Source organism: Stegodyphus dumicola, chromosome 5 (assembly GCF_044657685.1).
Source record: "Stegodyphus dumicola isolate Sdum_Otavi_A_Nest chromosome 5, ASM4465768v1".
NCBI lineage: Eukaryota > Metazoa > Arthropoda > Arachnida > Araneae > Eresidae > Stegodyphus > Stegodyphus dumicola.
The window spans coordinates 37074139-37092928 of record NC_140772.1 but is presented as its reverse complement, the minus strand read 5'-3'; the positions used below and the strand labels follow the sequence as shown (position 1 = coordinate 37092928).

The following is an 18790-nucleotide window of genomic DNA, read 5'->3' as shown; positions in this document are numbered from 1 at the left end:
AAAAGTTGATATCCTAATTCGAAAAAGAAGTATTTTGTATTAAGAAAAGGTTTTGTTTGACCATCTTATCTGATTAAAATGGAGTAAACTAAACTGGCAGAAAATAGCATTATTTCAGCTTACTACTATTCTACCATTCATTAATTGATTGATGACTGGGAAGGTGTTGTCATCACAATGGAAGACTTTAGTTACATCATCTTCATTTAGTATTTCTGAACAATTCCATTAATCAAAAAAATTTGTGTTTTACTTCTGATATCCAAAAATCTTCAAATTTGCAAATAATATCAACATCAAATATGGTAGTTAGAATGTAAATTATGTCAAATGTTTTTGAAATATCTATACACATGTCCTCTCATGAACTTGTAATGCTTCACACAGCAAATTTTATATTAAAATATTCCAAGAATTCTTAGATGTTCTTACTGCTGAATCAATTAAAAAAAATATTTTATATGTGTGTTCCAGTGTGCACAAAATTATGATATTCATTGGCTGATTAATGGATGTACAGTTCTGGGGAAAGAGTAAAATGGAGATGTTATCTTTTACTAAAATTTTTTATCTTTATAAAATAAAAGTTATGATATTGTAATAAACTAAACAAAATAATAAGCTGGATCAAATCAGAAAGCATGCAGTTTGCAGCATTACTGAACTTCAGTGAAATGGAATTTAATTCTTTTTGCCTCTTCCATACTATGTCAACAAAAGCAACCTTGTATGTGCAGTCTTATACTTCATGTGTGCAACATCCACTCCAAGCAAACACTAGTCTTTAGATTTCACTAATTGTGTTCAGGCCTAAGTAAGACAGAATATGCTACACTTCCCACACAATCACTCAGACCAAAAATCAAAATACAGTTCACTAGACTGCAGGCATTTAAAGGCAAAACAGTATGCAAGGTATTTCAGTACTATAGTGGATAATCGAGACAAAAATTGATTTGTGTTACATCTGCTTTTTCTTGAATATCATGTTCTCCATTCCTGTATTGTGTGAGAAGAAAAAAAAAAAAAATTAAAAAAGAAAGGAGGAAGGGTTTTATGTGAGGTCCATATGCTAGATCATTCTGGTTATTAGATGTGCAGATTTCAGATTTTTGTACGTTATCTGCAGATTACTTGTAAACAACAGTAAGCAAATGAAGGCACATGTCAAATTTATGATTTGGTATAAAGCCTGTTATTTTGAAATCTGTTAACTAACATTCTTTTGTTCAAATTCTGTAGTGGGACATATTATCATATAAATGGCTTCCAGTTCCCATTAAAACATTATTAACATTTTACTTTCAAGTTACTTCAAAGCATCTTTCAAAATATAACTTATCAGTATGGATTCACTCTTTTAAAATAATTCTACTTTAATTAAACTTAGGAGATAATATAATCAATTAATCAATATTGTTTAGGACATAAATTATTATTAACTTACTTTGCAGCAATAGTGCAAGTAGTAGTAACTTGTTTTTGCGCTAAATGAATTTAAGATCATACAACATTATATATAGTATATACTTCTACTAAATTTATATTAGGAGATAATATATTCAATATTTCTTTAGTAAATAAATTATATATATATATATACTTCTACTAAATTTATATTAGGAGATAATATATTCAATATTTCTTTATATATATATATATATATATATCAGTAAGCTTGAAAATACTGTTGGTAAGTTGTATTGTAAAGAAAAGTTAATAAAGGAGGTTTGGTACTTTGAGCCGTGTTGTGTTAGAAAATTGTAAGTACTGTCATTTATTTGTAGAAAATCTCACATTTGCCACCTTCTTTAATATTGCTGAAGATTAGATGTGGCCTTTCATAATATCCAACAACTGCTGACTGCTAAAGCTGTAAAACATTAAGTTTGCCTCAGGTTTGGTTTACAGAAGCTCAGCAGCTAATTCTGTGGATTTTTCATCTCAGGTAATGTTAATATTCTTTTAAAATATCATCCAGAAATATGTCTCTTCCCTTAGACAAGTAAACATTGCTTTTTGACATAATAATTAAATTTAGTCCTTTTACAGCAGAGGTTTTTCTCATTAGAAGTTCCTTCTTTTAGCAATGTAGGGAATCAATTATTGGCTGAAACGTATAATTTAAAGGCAGAGTTATCAACAGCCAAGAAAGAATGCCATGACCAGTCCTATGTGAATTCCTTCTTTTAAATGCTAATTTTTAAGTAATCCTTTCTCTGCAATATTATCAGTATTGATTTCCTTAAGAGTCATGTATATAGCCATAGTAACCCTTCTGTGTTGGGTTAATTAAAGTATTTCTACCAGATATAACTAGAAATTAGATTTGATAAGAAAAATGTTCATGCGTGATGGTTAAGGTTTACTTTGGTAATGTATAGTAAACAGTTTTACAAGAGAGCTAAGTCATGTTTTTTTTTTTTTATTTAATTGTATTCCACCAGTATATCTAAAATTTTATATTAAATTATTGGTAATCTGGGCATTAGCCAATATATGTACGCCAATGGTCTATTGACATCCTTTAGCAATGAATTATATTTTCGGTATCACAAATCGGTTAAATAGGTTTTGGGTTTTCTGGTGGGTATTATTTTGAAATTACATTAAACAAATTGTTATTACTCAAAGCTTGTCCTTGTTTCTATATCAATTCTGCTAAATAAGAACGTGACTTCCATCAAACAGTTTCCAGTCCTTATTCTAACACTTTGCCAGCAATTGTTAATATTACATTTCCATTATGTACAGTTTCATCGTATGAGAACTGGAAAACTCATGATTTTTGGTAAACTACAACATGCTAGGAAATCATTTGTTTCTGCATAATTTCTTGCCACAAACAAGTACTAGTATAATAAAAATTAACATAAGAGGAAAAAATATTGTCCTGAAAACTTTTCTGTGAGAAAAAGGCTTCTAAGAAAAAAGGTGGAGCAGATATATACTTAATCCTAATATAATGAGCTTTGGAGATTAATCAAAAATTTATGCTGAAATTAAAAAAAAAAAAAAAAAATCCTTATCTTTCTTTGGGAGGGGGGAATTCTTGGCTGATGTTTCTAAAAAATACCAGAACAACATTCTCAAGAAAGCAAACTTATTTTTTATTATTGGCGATGCATTAGCAGATACTGGTCAATCCCCCTACTACCAAATTATGTAGTGAGTATTTTGTGTTTATAACAAATAAATATTGAAATTTATTGTGTAATGCATCTGAAGTAATTTTCCTCTCATAAATAGGTTGGAGTCACAACTGATGAGCTAGACTGTGTTGCCCATACTTTATGTATTAGTTATGGAGCTTATCCATCTCCTTTAAATTATAGAGGCTTTCCAAAATCTATTTGTACATCTGTGAATAACATTGCTTGCCATGGTATCCCTGATGATAGAAAATTGAAAGATGGAGATATTATAAGCGTCGACGTTAGTGTAAGTATGAGCATTTAAATTCATTTGCAGGGATTCTAAACTTTTCATATTATTACTGCTAAATGAGGATATAACATATAATAATTGTGTATTAAATGATAAATATATAAATATGGAAATAATGGAAAATCTGTATTTAGTTCCTTGATATTTATGGTTATTAATCTACTTTTTAATATTTATTATTCTTATTTTATTTGTTTATTTTCCAGCTGTAGAGCTGCATTGAAGTTGAGGGAAAATAAACAAATAGGCACTGAGGAAATGCACAGCATGCATCAAAACCTTTTTTTTTTTTTTTTTGTAGAAACACTATTGTAATTAGCTAAGAAAAATAATTAGAAAAGAAAAGGAATTCTGGGTTTTTTTAACTGAGGTCTGTGAATATTGTGGTTATCTGAAAGCTTTTAATTGACCTGTGCATCTCAAATGTATTATATAAGAAAATTAATTTTTACTAATGTAATGTGTTTTCCACAATATGTCTTAAAAAAAATAATAATAAAAAATAAAAAGCGGGAGAGCAAGCCGGGGTTTTCGCCCCAGGCGACAAATTCAAATATAACGCTGGATCGTATTTGGTATGTTGTGCGTTAAAACAGCTCTCTAATTTTAGTACAATGTTAATAGTTTTAAGGCCAAATTTAAAAACCTTTTTTAAGAAGATTTATAATTAAATACTAAGAAGCCTTTGAACATGAGTTAAAATAAAGTTCAGTACAGCTGATTACAACTATAAATATAAGATTAGAAAGACGCAAATAGAGGGACTCCAGGCATCACTGATAGAATCAGACTGACTCTATCAGTAACGTCTGAAGTCCCTCTATCATTTCCTGTCTGGGTGGGGTGTACTTAAATGAGAAACAGAACGATAGCTTGTTAAGGAAGTCGCCCGGTTTCCATAGCAACGTCTGCTGGGAAATGGAGAAGCATTGTAACTATTTTCTAAAAGCTAACTCAAAAAAAAATAACCTTGGGGCATCCTAGACAAATGAAATAATTCAAATTAATATTTGTCGAGTATATGCAAGACACCATCATTATGTCTTCAAGATGAAGCAAGGCATTTAGATTTTTTTCCAGGCAGTCGGCAACTTATGCTCACCTTTGGTTTGACTCGGAACAGTGGAGGGTATTTTGGATTTTAAAGCTAGATTTTTTTTTTTTTTTTTAGTTTTCAGGTCTCTCCTGTACTCTTTTTTTTTTTTTTTTTTTTTCTTTTTTTAGATGTGCTTGCTTTTAATAGCCCGCACTATATTTAGCGAGATGCGACCATTTATTTAGGACTGTTCAGTGTAGTTACCTCAATTCTTAGTTATTTTTATTAAAGCAATTCATAGTGAATTTCATTTAGATTAAAAGAAACCATCTGCATGCCAAGGGGGAGAAAAGCGGAATGTAGAAAACAAGCCAAAGATAAGGCCAAGCAGAGAAAAAAAATTTCAGCTAAGATGAAAAAATAACTTTACGGAAGAAGTAAACTATCAGACCCTGTCACAATTCCGATTATGATTAGTTTCTAGAGGGTATTAATATTTCTTGCAATTTGCACGACCAAACATGACTGCATATATCATCCCCAAACAATCTACAAGTCAGTATTTGAAAGAACAACCTTCTTCATCGACATCAAACGAATAGCTGGAGGACATCAAACCAGTATATAAAGATCTTTTCATTTAGCTGGGAGCGGGCAGCAGAAAAACAAAAAACTAAAAAAATTTTTATCTGTAGGACCCATGCAGTTGGCTGGTCATAGAAAAAAAATGAAAGATCACCAACAATTTTTCTTAAGCAGTGAATCACTATTATTAGCCGGTAAACATCCAGAAAATTTAAACCTCAGTCCCATTCAACGTGATAGCAGACATTTGGCATGTGATACAGAACATTAGTAAATAATGAAAAGCTTAGAAAATCTTGGTTTACATATTCTAAAACAAGAATACAATTTTTTGTACCCCCTGCAAGATTTATCAGAAACATGGTGCTACCGCTACACCATACTACAGAATTCATTAATTGAAAAAATGGTTTAGCAAGATACTGAGCACGAAGCGTCTGAAATCCACAGAGGTGCACGATTAAGTGGAAAATTTGAGTACAACAAATGAAATCGTGTTAAGGCATCGATCACGACACTGAGCGACTCATTCACCCAAAGAAAGAAAAATGGAGAGAAATTCTATACAGTCAAAAGTCGTTAATCCGGACTCGTCGGGACTTCGTCGATTCCGGATTATAGATCATCAGTTTAAATCTCGTAAGATGGCATGCAGAAATTATAAAATAAAAAATATGAAACCATAATTTATGAAATAAAGAACAATTATGATCTAAAGGGTATCAAAATTTACAAAAAGAAAAAGCTTAATGTTTAATTGTTTACTTTATTAAACATTTCTTTCAATGTAAGTTGTTTAAGTTGCTTCATTTCATGTGATAATACTTTCTTATTTAGTTACAAAGTTCCGCTGTTCAAGTCCTATAATTGCTGTGTAGAGAATACCAACTAATTTGTCGATCAAAATTTTTTCGTTTTCTATAATTTCTGTGTCACTTTCGTCACTATCGGAAGCGAATTATAATGACGAGGAACTTCATTTAAATCATATCAAAGACGGAGTACATCGAGATGAAATACTACATTTAGTAAGGAATTATAAGCCAAATAAAATAAAAACATCTGCTCTGAAGATAAGGATAGTGCTGACAGATTCATTGCGCACCGCTCTTCCCCTCCCCCTGCCGCAGAGCAGCGTGAAATTGATAAACAGATTTCGGAATGGTTAGAGAAACAAAGGATATGCATTTATCCATTTTTTGCAGCAATTTCACTTTTTGTTTGATGGTCATTGAAACATGCTTTCGCTTTGTCGATCCTTTGGCAGTATCCAGCATCGGAAATTCTATTTGACATAATCGAAAGTTCAAGCTTACTTTTATAAAATTGCTCTGACAGTCTGCAAAAAATAATAAGCCGGATCCAATTAGAAGATTGAGGAACAACGCAATCTGCAACATTAACTGAATTAGATAATTTTAGCTTAGCTTATACCATCCATTATACATTAAACGCGCATGCGTAAACGTATTATGCGCATGCGCACACGCATATTCGCAGCCGTAAAGGTCTTACGCACACGCGTAAACGCCTATGCGCAGAAAGTTTGTAGCTTTGAGGTCCGGATTATGGGTGTCCAAATTAACGACTTTTGACTGTATAGTCATGGATGTGGTACTGTATCCTTCTACAAACTGTCATTCTTTTCTTTCATCTGATGATATCCCAAGTAGCCTGTTCACATAGTGTCCTCGACCTAGCGAAGGAAATTTTCTGAATTTAATCTCTCCATTTGCCAAACATAATTCAACTCTTAAGTACCACTCAAAGCACCAAACAAAGGGAAAGGAATCATATTTATCAAAGATAATTCAAAATGAAGTTATTAACTTAAAGGCAAAACAGTCTGAAGTATCATTTTAAACAATATTAAAAAAGCCAAATACTACACAATAATGTTTGATTGCACTCCATATGTGTCTCATATAGAATAAACTGAACCAGGTGATTCAATACGTAAAAACGTGTGGTGATGTGTGTGAGATAAAAGAAAATTTAATTGATTCCATAGAAGTTGGTGGAAAGATAAGAGAATATATTTCTCCAATGCATTGTAGAAACTTACTGTCTTAATTGACACTTGATGGTTTAGATATTGGACAATGTCGGTGTCAGTCTTACGACAATAGGTCTAATATGGCTGGCATTTCTAAAACAGTACATGCGAGGATTACAGAAATGAATAAGCTGGAGGAATTTATGCCGTGTTTGGCTCACTCCTCCTAGCTTGTCACTGTGCATTCTGCTTCTTCATGCCCAGAAGCAATTAATCTGTTTGGAATTACTCAGAAAATACTGCTTTTTTGTCGGATGCACTACTCGATTGTACATTATGAAAAAATGTACAAATCATAACTTAAAAGGAAGTAGCCAGACAAGGGGTAGGCAAAATATGTGGCTGTGAAACTCCTTCTAATGAATTTACTGGAAATATTAAAATATTTAAAAGAAATTTCTCTTGATGTGGAATCAAAGCACGAGGTAGAACATCTGGTACGTGCTGTGAAAAATTTTGAATTTACTGTCAACCTGAAAATTTGAGCTAATATTTTTCTAGAATTCAATCGAGTAAATAAAGAAATTCAAAAGGAATTCCTCTTCTATGTAATTAATGAAAGAACTGACCAAAACTGAGGAATTATAAAAAAATGAGAGAAAAATTCTATGGAATATTGGAGACAAGAGTCTAAAACAGTAGCCGAAAAAATTGCAGTTGAGTCTATTTTGACAAAGAAAAAATTTCAAAGCACAAAATGCAATCTGATGAATTGTTTGAGGGCGAATCACGAACACTTCAACCTGTTCAGATAGAAGTTTCAGCAAATTAAAACATATTAAAAAGTATCTACGATCATCAATGAGCCAGGAGGTTTATCAAGTCTCGCGATTCTGGCAACCGAAAAATAAAACCGCAGATCAAATTATGACGATTACATGTACTTATTTTGCAGAACAAAAGGCTTACAGAGTAAAATTTTAATTTTCGTTACTAATTCCGTGATATTTTAATAGCGTTAAGGCAGGTAGGGACTTAAAATTACTTATGAAATAGAAAGTATGAAAAACAAGAAAAGAAGCATGAATGCTCTCAGTGATAGCCCATATTCTGTATAATCTTTTCAGAATATTTTCTTTCCACAATAGCCCATATTTTGTATGCAATGGCCCCATTAGAGGCTGAGCAATAAAAGCCGCTGACCACTAGTAGTTCGGTCCGAGGGCCAAGTATATGTGAATGTGCTGGCTGTATGAGCATTTCCATGATTTTCCCTGTGTGTAACATACATACGAGCTAGTTTCCCTTACAAATTTTTTTTCCCCGGGGCATTCCTCCTTTTCCATGCAGTGCCTAATGATGAAACACATAGTAAATAATCAGTTCAATGTTCTCAGCATTGGCCGAGTGATTAAGACTACTGCATATTGGTAGTTCGACCTTGCTTGGGATCAAACCCAGGAGAACGGGCTGCTGCATGGTTTGTTTTCATGGATTTCCTCATGTGAAGACAAGCCAGTTTCCTTTAAAAAAGTTCCTCCACAAAAGCACCTCTCCTCTAAGCAGATAACCCTCCTGTCTTTGCCATATTCATATAATCTAACTTAACCTAATTTAACGAGTATGCAATAACATGGAATAGTGAGAAGCTTAGGAGATGCCAGTTTACCCTAGAGCAGAAAAACGAATGGTTTCGAAGACTGGAGGGTTAGAAGCACCCAGGATTAGAGTTAGGATTAGGATTGAAGCTTAGGTTTTTACCTCAAACACCACCTATTTCTGTATTTATTATACAAATTAAAACTTGTTAGAGAAACTTAAAGGATGATGGGTGAGGGTGGCAGTTTTAGCTTTTGCCCCACATCAGAAAAATCAAAGATCCGGCGCTGGGAACCACTAGGATTTTAGAAGCCAGAAAAACATAAAAATTAAATTTAATTAAACAATTAAGCAAAGCAAACATATATTTTTCCTGTCATGAACAAGACGACACAACGCCTGCGAAGGCAATGAGAGGGCCGATTTTCTAGCAAAACAAGCAGCACTAGAACAAACAGAATCTCAAATTTGTATCCCATGGCCCAAATCAGCATTAAAGTACAAACTAAAACAAATGGCGAATGAAAAGTGGCAATGTCAGGGGAAACAAGGACAATGTACACTGTGCAAAAAAAAAAAAAAAAAAAAAAAGAAAGAAAGAAAAAGAAAAGAAAGAGGGGGGCAGTTTTATATCTCACGTTCTACTGGACGGATTGACAAAATTCAAATTGCATTTTTCATGTCTCGAAAGCACGGCTTAGGATATGTATTAGATTTATATATAGCACTATTCTAACATAGGTGTTTTGACATAAAATCGGACTTTTTCTGAAATAACATACCAATTTTTTTACATAGTTTGATTGTACAATTCATATTATGCCTAAATATTAGATTTTGTAAAATTTGGTGCGAAATTTATGAAGAAATTCAAAACTTTATACTGTTGCTTTTTTTTCCAATCCACTCTCCGCTCTAATACTATACAGGAGTGCCTTTAGAAGACACTACTGTGTACTATAAATGAACTTATAAACTGCGAACCATCTAACAAAACCAAACAAACAATGAACCATGTACCATAATCACTCTTCCCACCAACAAAGCTCCAAACCGAAATTCGAAAGAAATAAGTATATACATCTGTAAATTACTTAATTGTATTTATTGTATTTATCCATGCAACTGCAAAGTACCCATGTAAAGTATATCTTATATGAATATTGTCTGTAGTGCAAATTATGCACCATTAATATGCATTTATTATGAATGCTGCAATGTAAACAAATGCCCGAGCATGGCATTAGCGTGTCCCATGAGGGTGCATTTCTATAGATGGTTAGTGCAGTGGAGCAATATCAGTTTTTCCCATGGCGATGTTTTAGTGCCTGCTGTACTTCTGTCTGTATGTATGTTACTTAATTTAGTTTTAAAATAAATTCTGTTTATAGGGGACTTCCTTCTATCATATCAGGATCTCTGTAAGTTGATGACATCCAGATAAGTTGCTGACATGCAGATATGAAATATGTGGAGAGACAGTTGCAGATTGCTGTTATCAGGATTCAGAATTGGTCAGATAAACGAAGATTTTATTTTCAAAACAGAAGATGGTGTGTATGCACTTTTGCAGAAAGTATTATCTTGATCCTGAGCTACATCTTCATGGATCTTTGATTCCAGTTGCGTCCGAAATAGGTGTGTTTTTCGATCATAAATTAGCATTTTTTTCACTCATCCTGTTCTTGAGGAAGAAATGTTTCAAGGTGTTAGATCTTCTAAAAATGCTGGTGAATACCTCTTGGACTGTGGATGATTACTCTTTGCTTCACATTTATAGAGCACTTGTACATTTCAGAATTGTCTGCGTCTCAATAGTTTATGGATCAGCGTGGTTGTCAGTTTTACTAAACTGACAACCACGCTAAATTTTACTAAAAGTGGATCAGTTCATCATCAGGCTGTGCAGATTTGTTCTGGTGCTTTCAGTACATTTCCTGCCCAAATTATATATGTTGACTGTTATGTACCATCACTCCAGTTGACATGCGAGCAGTTGTTTCTTCATCGGTATTTCATCATCTATAAGTTGTCATAGTCTGCCATTTTGTATGAAGCTGCTTTTGCTTGATGACATTGTGCGAGCCTTTATTTGTTTCTTGGCCATCTTGCGTGTCTTCTTCCTCCTTAAGGGTTCACCCTTTAAGTGGAAAACACAACATGAATGATGTGTATATCCAAGCAGTAAAGTATTTCGAAATTCCATCTTGAGAGGGTGAGCATATCCAGCTTCTCGATGCATTCAACAATCTTAACAAAAGAAATACCAATTGTATGTAGACGGTTCTTCCTTGAGCATAGACTAAAAATACAGCAGGTAGATTCCTGTATGTACAAATGGTTCTAATGGAATTAACCATGTCGGAGCATCATTTGTGATTGGTAATTTTATTAAGGACATCTGTCTGCATAATGTTTGCCGAGTTTTGACCTCTGAATTAACTGCTGATAATATGCACTTTCCTTTATATCTAAAATATGCAGGAGGAAGTTTATTATTTACAGGGACTCAATAGGTGCACTAAAAACTTTAGAAACCTTTTTTGAAACCTAGCATTGTTGAAATTCTGAAATCAAACATAAACTTGAAAAATCATGGATATGAGATTCTTTACTACTGCTGGTTCTTACTCATGCAAGTATAAAGGGAAATGAACTGGCAGACATCACAGCAAAGTGTGCTTTTAAAATGTCCAGTTGGTTTATTTCTCCCACAGATATCAAAATTGTCATCAACCATAAGATGCTGTATAAGGGGCAGGAGCTTTAAGGCAGTCAGCTACATAATAAGCTGAGAAATATTAAACCTAGAGTAGCATATAAGAAAGATAGTAGAAATAGGAGAGAGGATGTCTTTTTAATAATCTCAGAACTAGTCACTCTTGAGTTACACATAATTTTACCTCCCCAAAGCCATGAGTGAGCCTATTTGAGGAGAAATGTGGAGAAGTGGTAATAGATGAAGATGATGTAACAGTTTTCCATTGCGATGACATTGCCCCAATAATTGGTCAACTAACAGATGACAAAATGTGTAGTATGGTTCTAAACTGAGAAAATATTGCTAGCGTTAGTGAAAAAAGTGATAGAGATGCTGAGAACAAAAACACTTCAGTTGGCAGTTTAGTGAGAATTATCAACATGACAACATGTAACTGAGCAGCAAATTATGTCTATAAAATTAAAGAGAAAGTATTAGCACAAAAAATGAAGTAACTTATATTGAAAGAAATGTTTATCAAAGCAAATAAATAAATACTGAGCTTTTTTTTGTAAGTTTTGATGCCATTTAGATCTAAAGTATTTCATTATTTCGTAAAGAATTATTTCACATTAAAATTTCTCATCTCTTACTTGATTTAAGCCAGTGATCTAGAATCTGGAAAATTCCCAAATCCAGAATCAACAATGTCTCAACAAGTCCAGATCTCAGACTTTGTATTCTACAGGTTAATATAAAATGGTAATTTTTTGCTTAGCTTGCAACATTAAAAATTTTATCTTCTTTCATGTTGGCTTTGAAGTTAGAACAAAAAAAGAAGAACTTGTGCTTTCAAGAATTGTAAGAAACAGGCAGAAAGTAAGTCTTTTCTACAGCAGAACTGTGGTCTTTTCTATTTGCAAACTTTATTCATAGAGATTTTGTTTCATTTTAAGCTAATTTTCTTGGATTTTAAGCTGTTTTATTAGTTGCATATTGTTGATGAGATTTTTTTTCCTTTATGTAACCTCCTAAAGTTGGTCTAAATATTCACAGTTAGAGAATCCTTTTGGTACTTTAATTCTTTCTTCATAATAATATAAAGCTCCAAAATTTAAAAATGCTATAAATACTCTCGAGTTTTTTACCTATCATAAACACATTTTTCTGCTTGCAATCTGAAAGGTTTTATTTTCTTGTTCCAAGCACATTTATTTCTATATTTTCCTATCTCTATTTATTTACAAATGTGTGCAGCATATTTCATACGTCATTTTTTTAATAACTTAGCATGTTCTTTTATATGTATTTTTTTTAAAAATCATTATAAAGAATTTTTTCCCTAAGGAAAATTAAGCAGATGATTATTGACGAAGTCCTTTTAATAATATAGTTTAATAATTTCAAAATACTAAATTATCAATTTACTTTTCAGGTTTTCTACAATGGTTTCCATGGTGACTGTGCTTCTACCTTCTGTGTTGGCAATGTTGATACCAAGGGCCATAGACTTGTAAAAGTTGCATCTTTGTGTCTTGAAGAAGCTATTAGGATTTGCTATCCTGACCAAATGCTCTGTCAAATAGGAAAAACAATAAGGTTAAATGTACATTTTGTTTGTGTTTTGCATTAATTTTTTATTGTAAACTTTTTATATATGATATTGTCTGGTATTTTTTAAGAACCATCCTAAGTTTAAAAAATTTCATGTTGTGACAAATATCACACATATTTGGGAAGAAAGAATTGTTTAATACTGCAACAGCCAAAGGGTTAATGAATGTATGCCTATTCCTGGGAACAGTAAAGTACATTAAATTCTGAAAATGAAATTATGGGATATGCCCATCCAATCAGCTAGGTAAGAAACTAAAACAGATTTTTTTTTTTTTTTTTTTTTTTAAATCATGAAGACTGTTTTTCAGAATACAGTAAACTCTCGCTACAACGATACCCGATACAACAATAACTCCCTCTACTACAATAATGTTTTGTGGTCCCAGTGATTTTGCATATAAACTAATGTTAATCTCCCCTCAATATTGCTATATTCTCTAGAACAATATAAACCTCTGTAAAACGATTTTTTCAATCTAAATTTCAGTATTATTTTCTCCCTTTATAACAATATTTTGATTTTCAAATGCTTTTTTTTTTTTTTTCGTTTTCTTTTGTTATTTTTTCCGTCTATTAAGACTCATTGTGGATATTCAACTTATCCCTGAATAAATAGCTATTGTTCAGATTTCAAAACAGATGAAGACCACCCTTTTGGGAATTGGAGTGGGTGAGGGGGGTGAAGTGTAAATGTATGCCTAGTCTCATTTCCCAGTAAGCTTTGGAATTCTGATAAGGTTTAAGGACATCTAGACCTGTCTGGTCACCTTGTCACAGAACAAGTACCCTTTGTTAGAGGAACAGGGGGAGATGGAGGCGGGATGTTGTTAAGTGACGTACTGAAAAGTGAGTTCAAAAGTTGTTTTATAGTCTTTAACGATTTTGAGTTCTACGCGAAACATTTGGTTTAAACTTTTGTTTCTTTCACGCGATATTGTTCCCTAAGATGGCAGGGCAAAAGCAACTATCTTTTCGAGATAAACTGAACTTTATCAATGATATTGATGAGGGAATGAAGCAGATTGATGCGGCTAAGAAACATGGATTATCGCAATCTACAGTTGCAACGTTCCTAAAGAAGAGAAAGCAAATCGAAGATGCTGTAACTTCAAATGAAATTAACCCAGAGCGAAAACGACTGAAAGTTGCGACAAATGAAAACATTGATGCTGCTGTTTTAAAATGGTTTCAAGAGATGAGAGCAACAAATGTCCCAATAAATGGATCTTTATTATGTGCAAAAGCAAGGAAATTTGCAGCAATGCTAGGGAACGAAACTTTCAAAGCTAGCAATGGTTGGTTAATGCGTTTTCGAGATCGTCATGGAATAACGGTTGATCTTTACAATATGGTAACTGATAGTTTGGCGACATTTTGGAGGCGATAAAGGTTACTACCTGGGACTTTGGTAATAATGTGAGCAGTACTCAGTTCCGATTACGCATTATTTTGTGTGAGGGAAATGAGAGATCATGGGATATGTCATGTGATGTTAATGGACGAATTACGGTTCTTTAATCGGAAAAGGAGGGAATTTGGACAAATATCTCTGGCTGTATATTATTTTGTATTAAGCTTCATTGTGTGTTGTGTGAAGTAGGGTTGAATAATTTTGGGATTGTATGGCGCTGTCTAAAGTGAATTCGAAATTTTTAATACGTTTGTGTGATAATTCAAAAGAATTGGTTGAATGGTGCATGAGTATAGGTTTAATTGCGGATAAGTATGAATGTCCAAAATGTGGGAATGAAATGAGATTGTGTGAAAGGAAGGATATTACTGATAAATTTGAATGGCGGTGCAAGAAATCTGGTGAAAATGGACATTTTGTGAAACGGAGTGTAAGGAAGGGTACGTGGTGTGCTGAAAGTCGTTTGAGTATGGGTGAGATTTTATTGATTTCTTATTATTGGGTGAATAGATTGCCAGTTGACTATTGGATTTCGGATTTAGAAATTAGCAGTAGGACTGCAGCTGATTGGAATTCTTTTTGTAGGGAAGTGTGCGTGGAATTTTGCGAAAATGATATGGGTATGCTCAGTGGCGTAGCAAACATAACTGGCGCCCGGGGCAAAAAAATCTTTTTGGCGCCCCCCACAAAAAACTTTCAGTAATATAATGTATAGAACATATTCGTAATATGAAAATAATGCAAATAATAATAAAATGCTGAATCTGCCATAAAATACTCAAAAATATATTAAGAATAGCCACTACCTAACTACACTAGCCTTGGATTTGGAAATGCATCTGTGTCGGCGGAAAAATCATACATACGACTATCTAGAATTAGTTAAAAACGTGTTATTTATTTTACATATTTATATAAGTGTTTTTAAAAAGTACAAATTTTAAACAATTAAAAGTTTAATATACATTATAGATAAATAGACATGTGGCAACTTGCCTACTACAACTCAACTCGGCCAGTCTGGTAAGCCATAGCAACCAAAAATAAAATGATATTTATTCTATTCAATTGTTATTATTATTTAACGGTCTCAAATTATACTACCATAATTGGTAACCCGTATTTATTATGAATAGCAACCTTCAATGTTGCACGAATATGGTGTTTATATGTCAAAATTCTGAGCAACAGTAAGTTATCCAGTGTGATGAGATGCAAGTAAGACATTTCACCTGTGATTTCAAGCGTTGTGCCCCATTCGTGTGAGTCAACATATTTCTGTCATAATTTCAACGGATATATGTATCGTCTGCTGCATTTGAACCGCCAATTTTTCTGATTTCAAGTACCAAAAAACTGTGTCACTATATACATATTGATTATTTTTCTATACATATTATTATTGAGCATATTTGATTGATCTAAAGTGGTTGAAAACGATGCTGCTTCACAAATGGCGAGAGTGGTTGTTAAGCCACCTCCTTTTTGTCGCCGAGACCCATTGTTATGGTTCATTCAATTGGATGCGCAGTTTAAATTGAGTCACATTACTGCAGACGAAACTCAATTTTATATTGCCATCACCACGTTAGAATCAGAGGTACTGCAATCAGCTCGTGAAATAATTTTGAATCCACCGGCGATGGACAAATACAAAACTTTAAAAAAAAATATTTGTGTTTATGAAGAATCCAAGGCAGTTAAAATCAAGCAGCTGTTGCACGATTTAGAGTTGGGTGATATGAGGCCTTCTCAATTGCTGTCTAAAATGTCAGACTTAGCCGCCAGTAACCTAACGGATAGCATTCTTAAAACATTATGGATGAATAGACTCCCATCTAACATGCAAACGATTTTAGCGACCAGTAGCGAGCCACTTAAAAATCTTCTCGAAATCACTGATAAAATTCACGAGCTAGCCATTCCAGCGCAAATACACGCAGCACAGGCTCCTGGTCCAGGTATTGTGGCGTTACAGGCTCAAATTGATGATTTGTCCAAACAGGTTGCTCAGTTAGTAGCCATCCAAGCTGAACATTTTCAGCGCAACCGCTCATCATCACGTGGTCGAAATACACGTTATGAAACCACTGAGGAAACGTTATGAAAGCCCTCCTCCGGGTATTTGTTTTTACCACCGCAAATTTGGAAACAAGGCAAACAAATGCCGCCCACCGTGTCGTTATAACGACCAGGGAAACGAGAAGGACCGTTGCTCGAAGTCGTGAACGACAGCGGACGGAATTTTGCACGCCGTTTAGTCATCGAAAATAATTCGGGCTTAAGGTTTCTTGTAGACACCGGGGCTGATGTTTCTGTCGTTCCACCACATTTTTACGAACAAAAGCAGGTGCTACTTTGGTAGACGGTTGCACGGATTTTTGGCGATTTACGTTGGCGCAATTGTTGGCGCGATTTTTACAAACGTGAGCCATCTTGAAAAACGCTGTTTTTACGCATAGTAAAGTATTCGAAGCTTAAAAAAAAATAAATATCATTAAAAGTGATGGATTAATTTTTTGTTGAAAATGCCGTTTTTTAAGATGGCAGGCAAGTGTAAATAAATACATTTACTATGAGTATAAAATACTAAAGTAAGGTTATTATTACTTTCATATAGCAAAGAAGAGAATAAAAACACCGCTATAAAAACATTGGGTCAACGTTTAATTAGATTAAAATATTACTGAAATTGAATATCGAATTAAAAACCATCATACCAACATTTAAAAGAATTAGAATATTATTAAATTCAGATACTTTAAAATACGTTATATAGAGTATTAATTAACATTAAACATATGGTCAATAATTATCTCAGCAATTTCTGAAAATAGTGTATTAATTTTTTAACAAAAATTGAAGTATACAAATATAAAATAAAAGAAAAATATGTACTTACATTTTTTGAGTATTTAACCTCTTGTTTATTCGTAAGTACCACAAAAAAATCAGAATCATAATTTAGATAACATCTTTGAAGACATCTTTGAAGGAATTCGAAGATATGAATTAAATTTTAAAACGGCGCGGAAATGCACAAATTATCAATAACCAATCAGGGAGCTGATTACAGCTCGTTAATGCACAAATATTCTATAACCAATCAGAGAGCTTATAACATCACGGCTAGAATTAAAATTATTTAAAAATTCATACATAATAAAATCATTTTTTAAAAAAATGCAAAATTAAATTGTATTTTAATATTTAACAGCCATAAATAATGTTTAAAACATTAGATTAAATTTATACATATTAAAACGAATTACTTTTAAAGTAAGGTGACGTCATTGATTACATCATCCACAACATAAAATTTCATAAAATATGATAAACAAGAAAATTTTTATTTCAAATAAAAATGCAAAATTAAATTGATTTTTAATATTTAAAAGCCATAAATAATATTTTAAAGACGGAATTTATGCACAATAAAACGCATTATTTTTTAAATAAAATGACAACAAAGTATCGGTTACCATAAATAACTTATCGTGCAATGAGTTTACCATAAGTTGTATTACTCGCCACAGGAAAATCGCCAAAAAATCGCCAAAATCCGTGCAACCGTCTACCAAAGTAGCACCCAAAAGCATCTTACCAAGTTACAATTCAAACTTTTGGTGAACGCCTGATATCTGTCGATTCAGGATTGCGCCGCAACTTCCAATGGCCACTCATTATTGCTATTGTTTCAAGTCCTATTATTGTAGCTGACTTTTTACAAAAATTTTCTTTGCTTGTCAATCTTAAGAATCACCGTTTGATAGATTCCACAACCAACTTAACTTATCCGGGAGTAATTCGCAACAGTCAAGATTTGAGCATTAGAGTGATTTCGGGTAACTCCCCATGGCATGAACTTCTCAGAGAATTCTCTACAATCACGCGCCCAGTTATGGGTATTTCCGAACCTAAGCACGATGTACTACATTATATTGAAACTAACGGACCTCCAATTGCCGCTAAAGCAAGACGCTTACCTTCGGACAAGCTTAAAGCCGCCAAAGAGGAATTTCAATACATGATGGAACAGGGAATTTGCCATCCTTCAGAATGTTCATGGACCAGTCCGCTCCATCTAGTTCGGAAACGAAATGGTAAGTGGCAATTATCGCCGGTTAAATGCGGCTACAATTCCTGATCGTTACCCAGTCCCGCACATTCAAGACTGTATGCAAATTATAGAGGGAAAAACTATTTTTACAACCCTTGATCTTGAGCGGGCGTATCACCAAGTGCCCCTTAACACAGATGATATTCCAAAAACTGGGGTTATTACGCCTTTTGGACTATTTGAGTTTCGGATTATGCAGTGCTGCTCAAACGTTCTAACGCTTCATGAATCAGGTGTTAATCGGCCTCGACTTTTGTGTATCTTATTTTAACGGCGTC

At 33.3% G+C, this 18790-nt stretch overlaps 1 protein-coding gene across 4 annotated transcripts in view; it reads left to right on the top strand.

The window, feature by feature from the left end:
* The window catches only part of LOC118192240 (methionine aminopeptidase 1D, mitochondrial), a 59134-nt gene that overhangs the window by 7268 nt on the left and 33076 nt on the right, over positions 1-18790 (top strand). For all 4 annotated transcript variants that reach the window (XM_035363153.2, XM_035363154.2, XM_035363156.2 and 1 more), the window contains 2 exons: positions 3250-3441; positions 12800-12963. In XM_035363153.2, coding sequence (XP_035219044.1) covers positions 3250-3441; positions 12800-12963 — 356 coding nt within the window. The remainder of the gene's footprint in view (positions 1-3249; positions 3442-12799; positions 12964-18790) is intronic.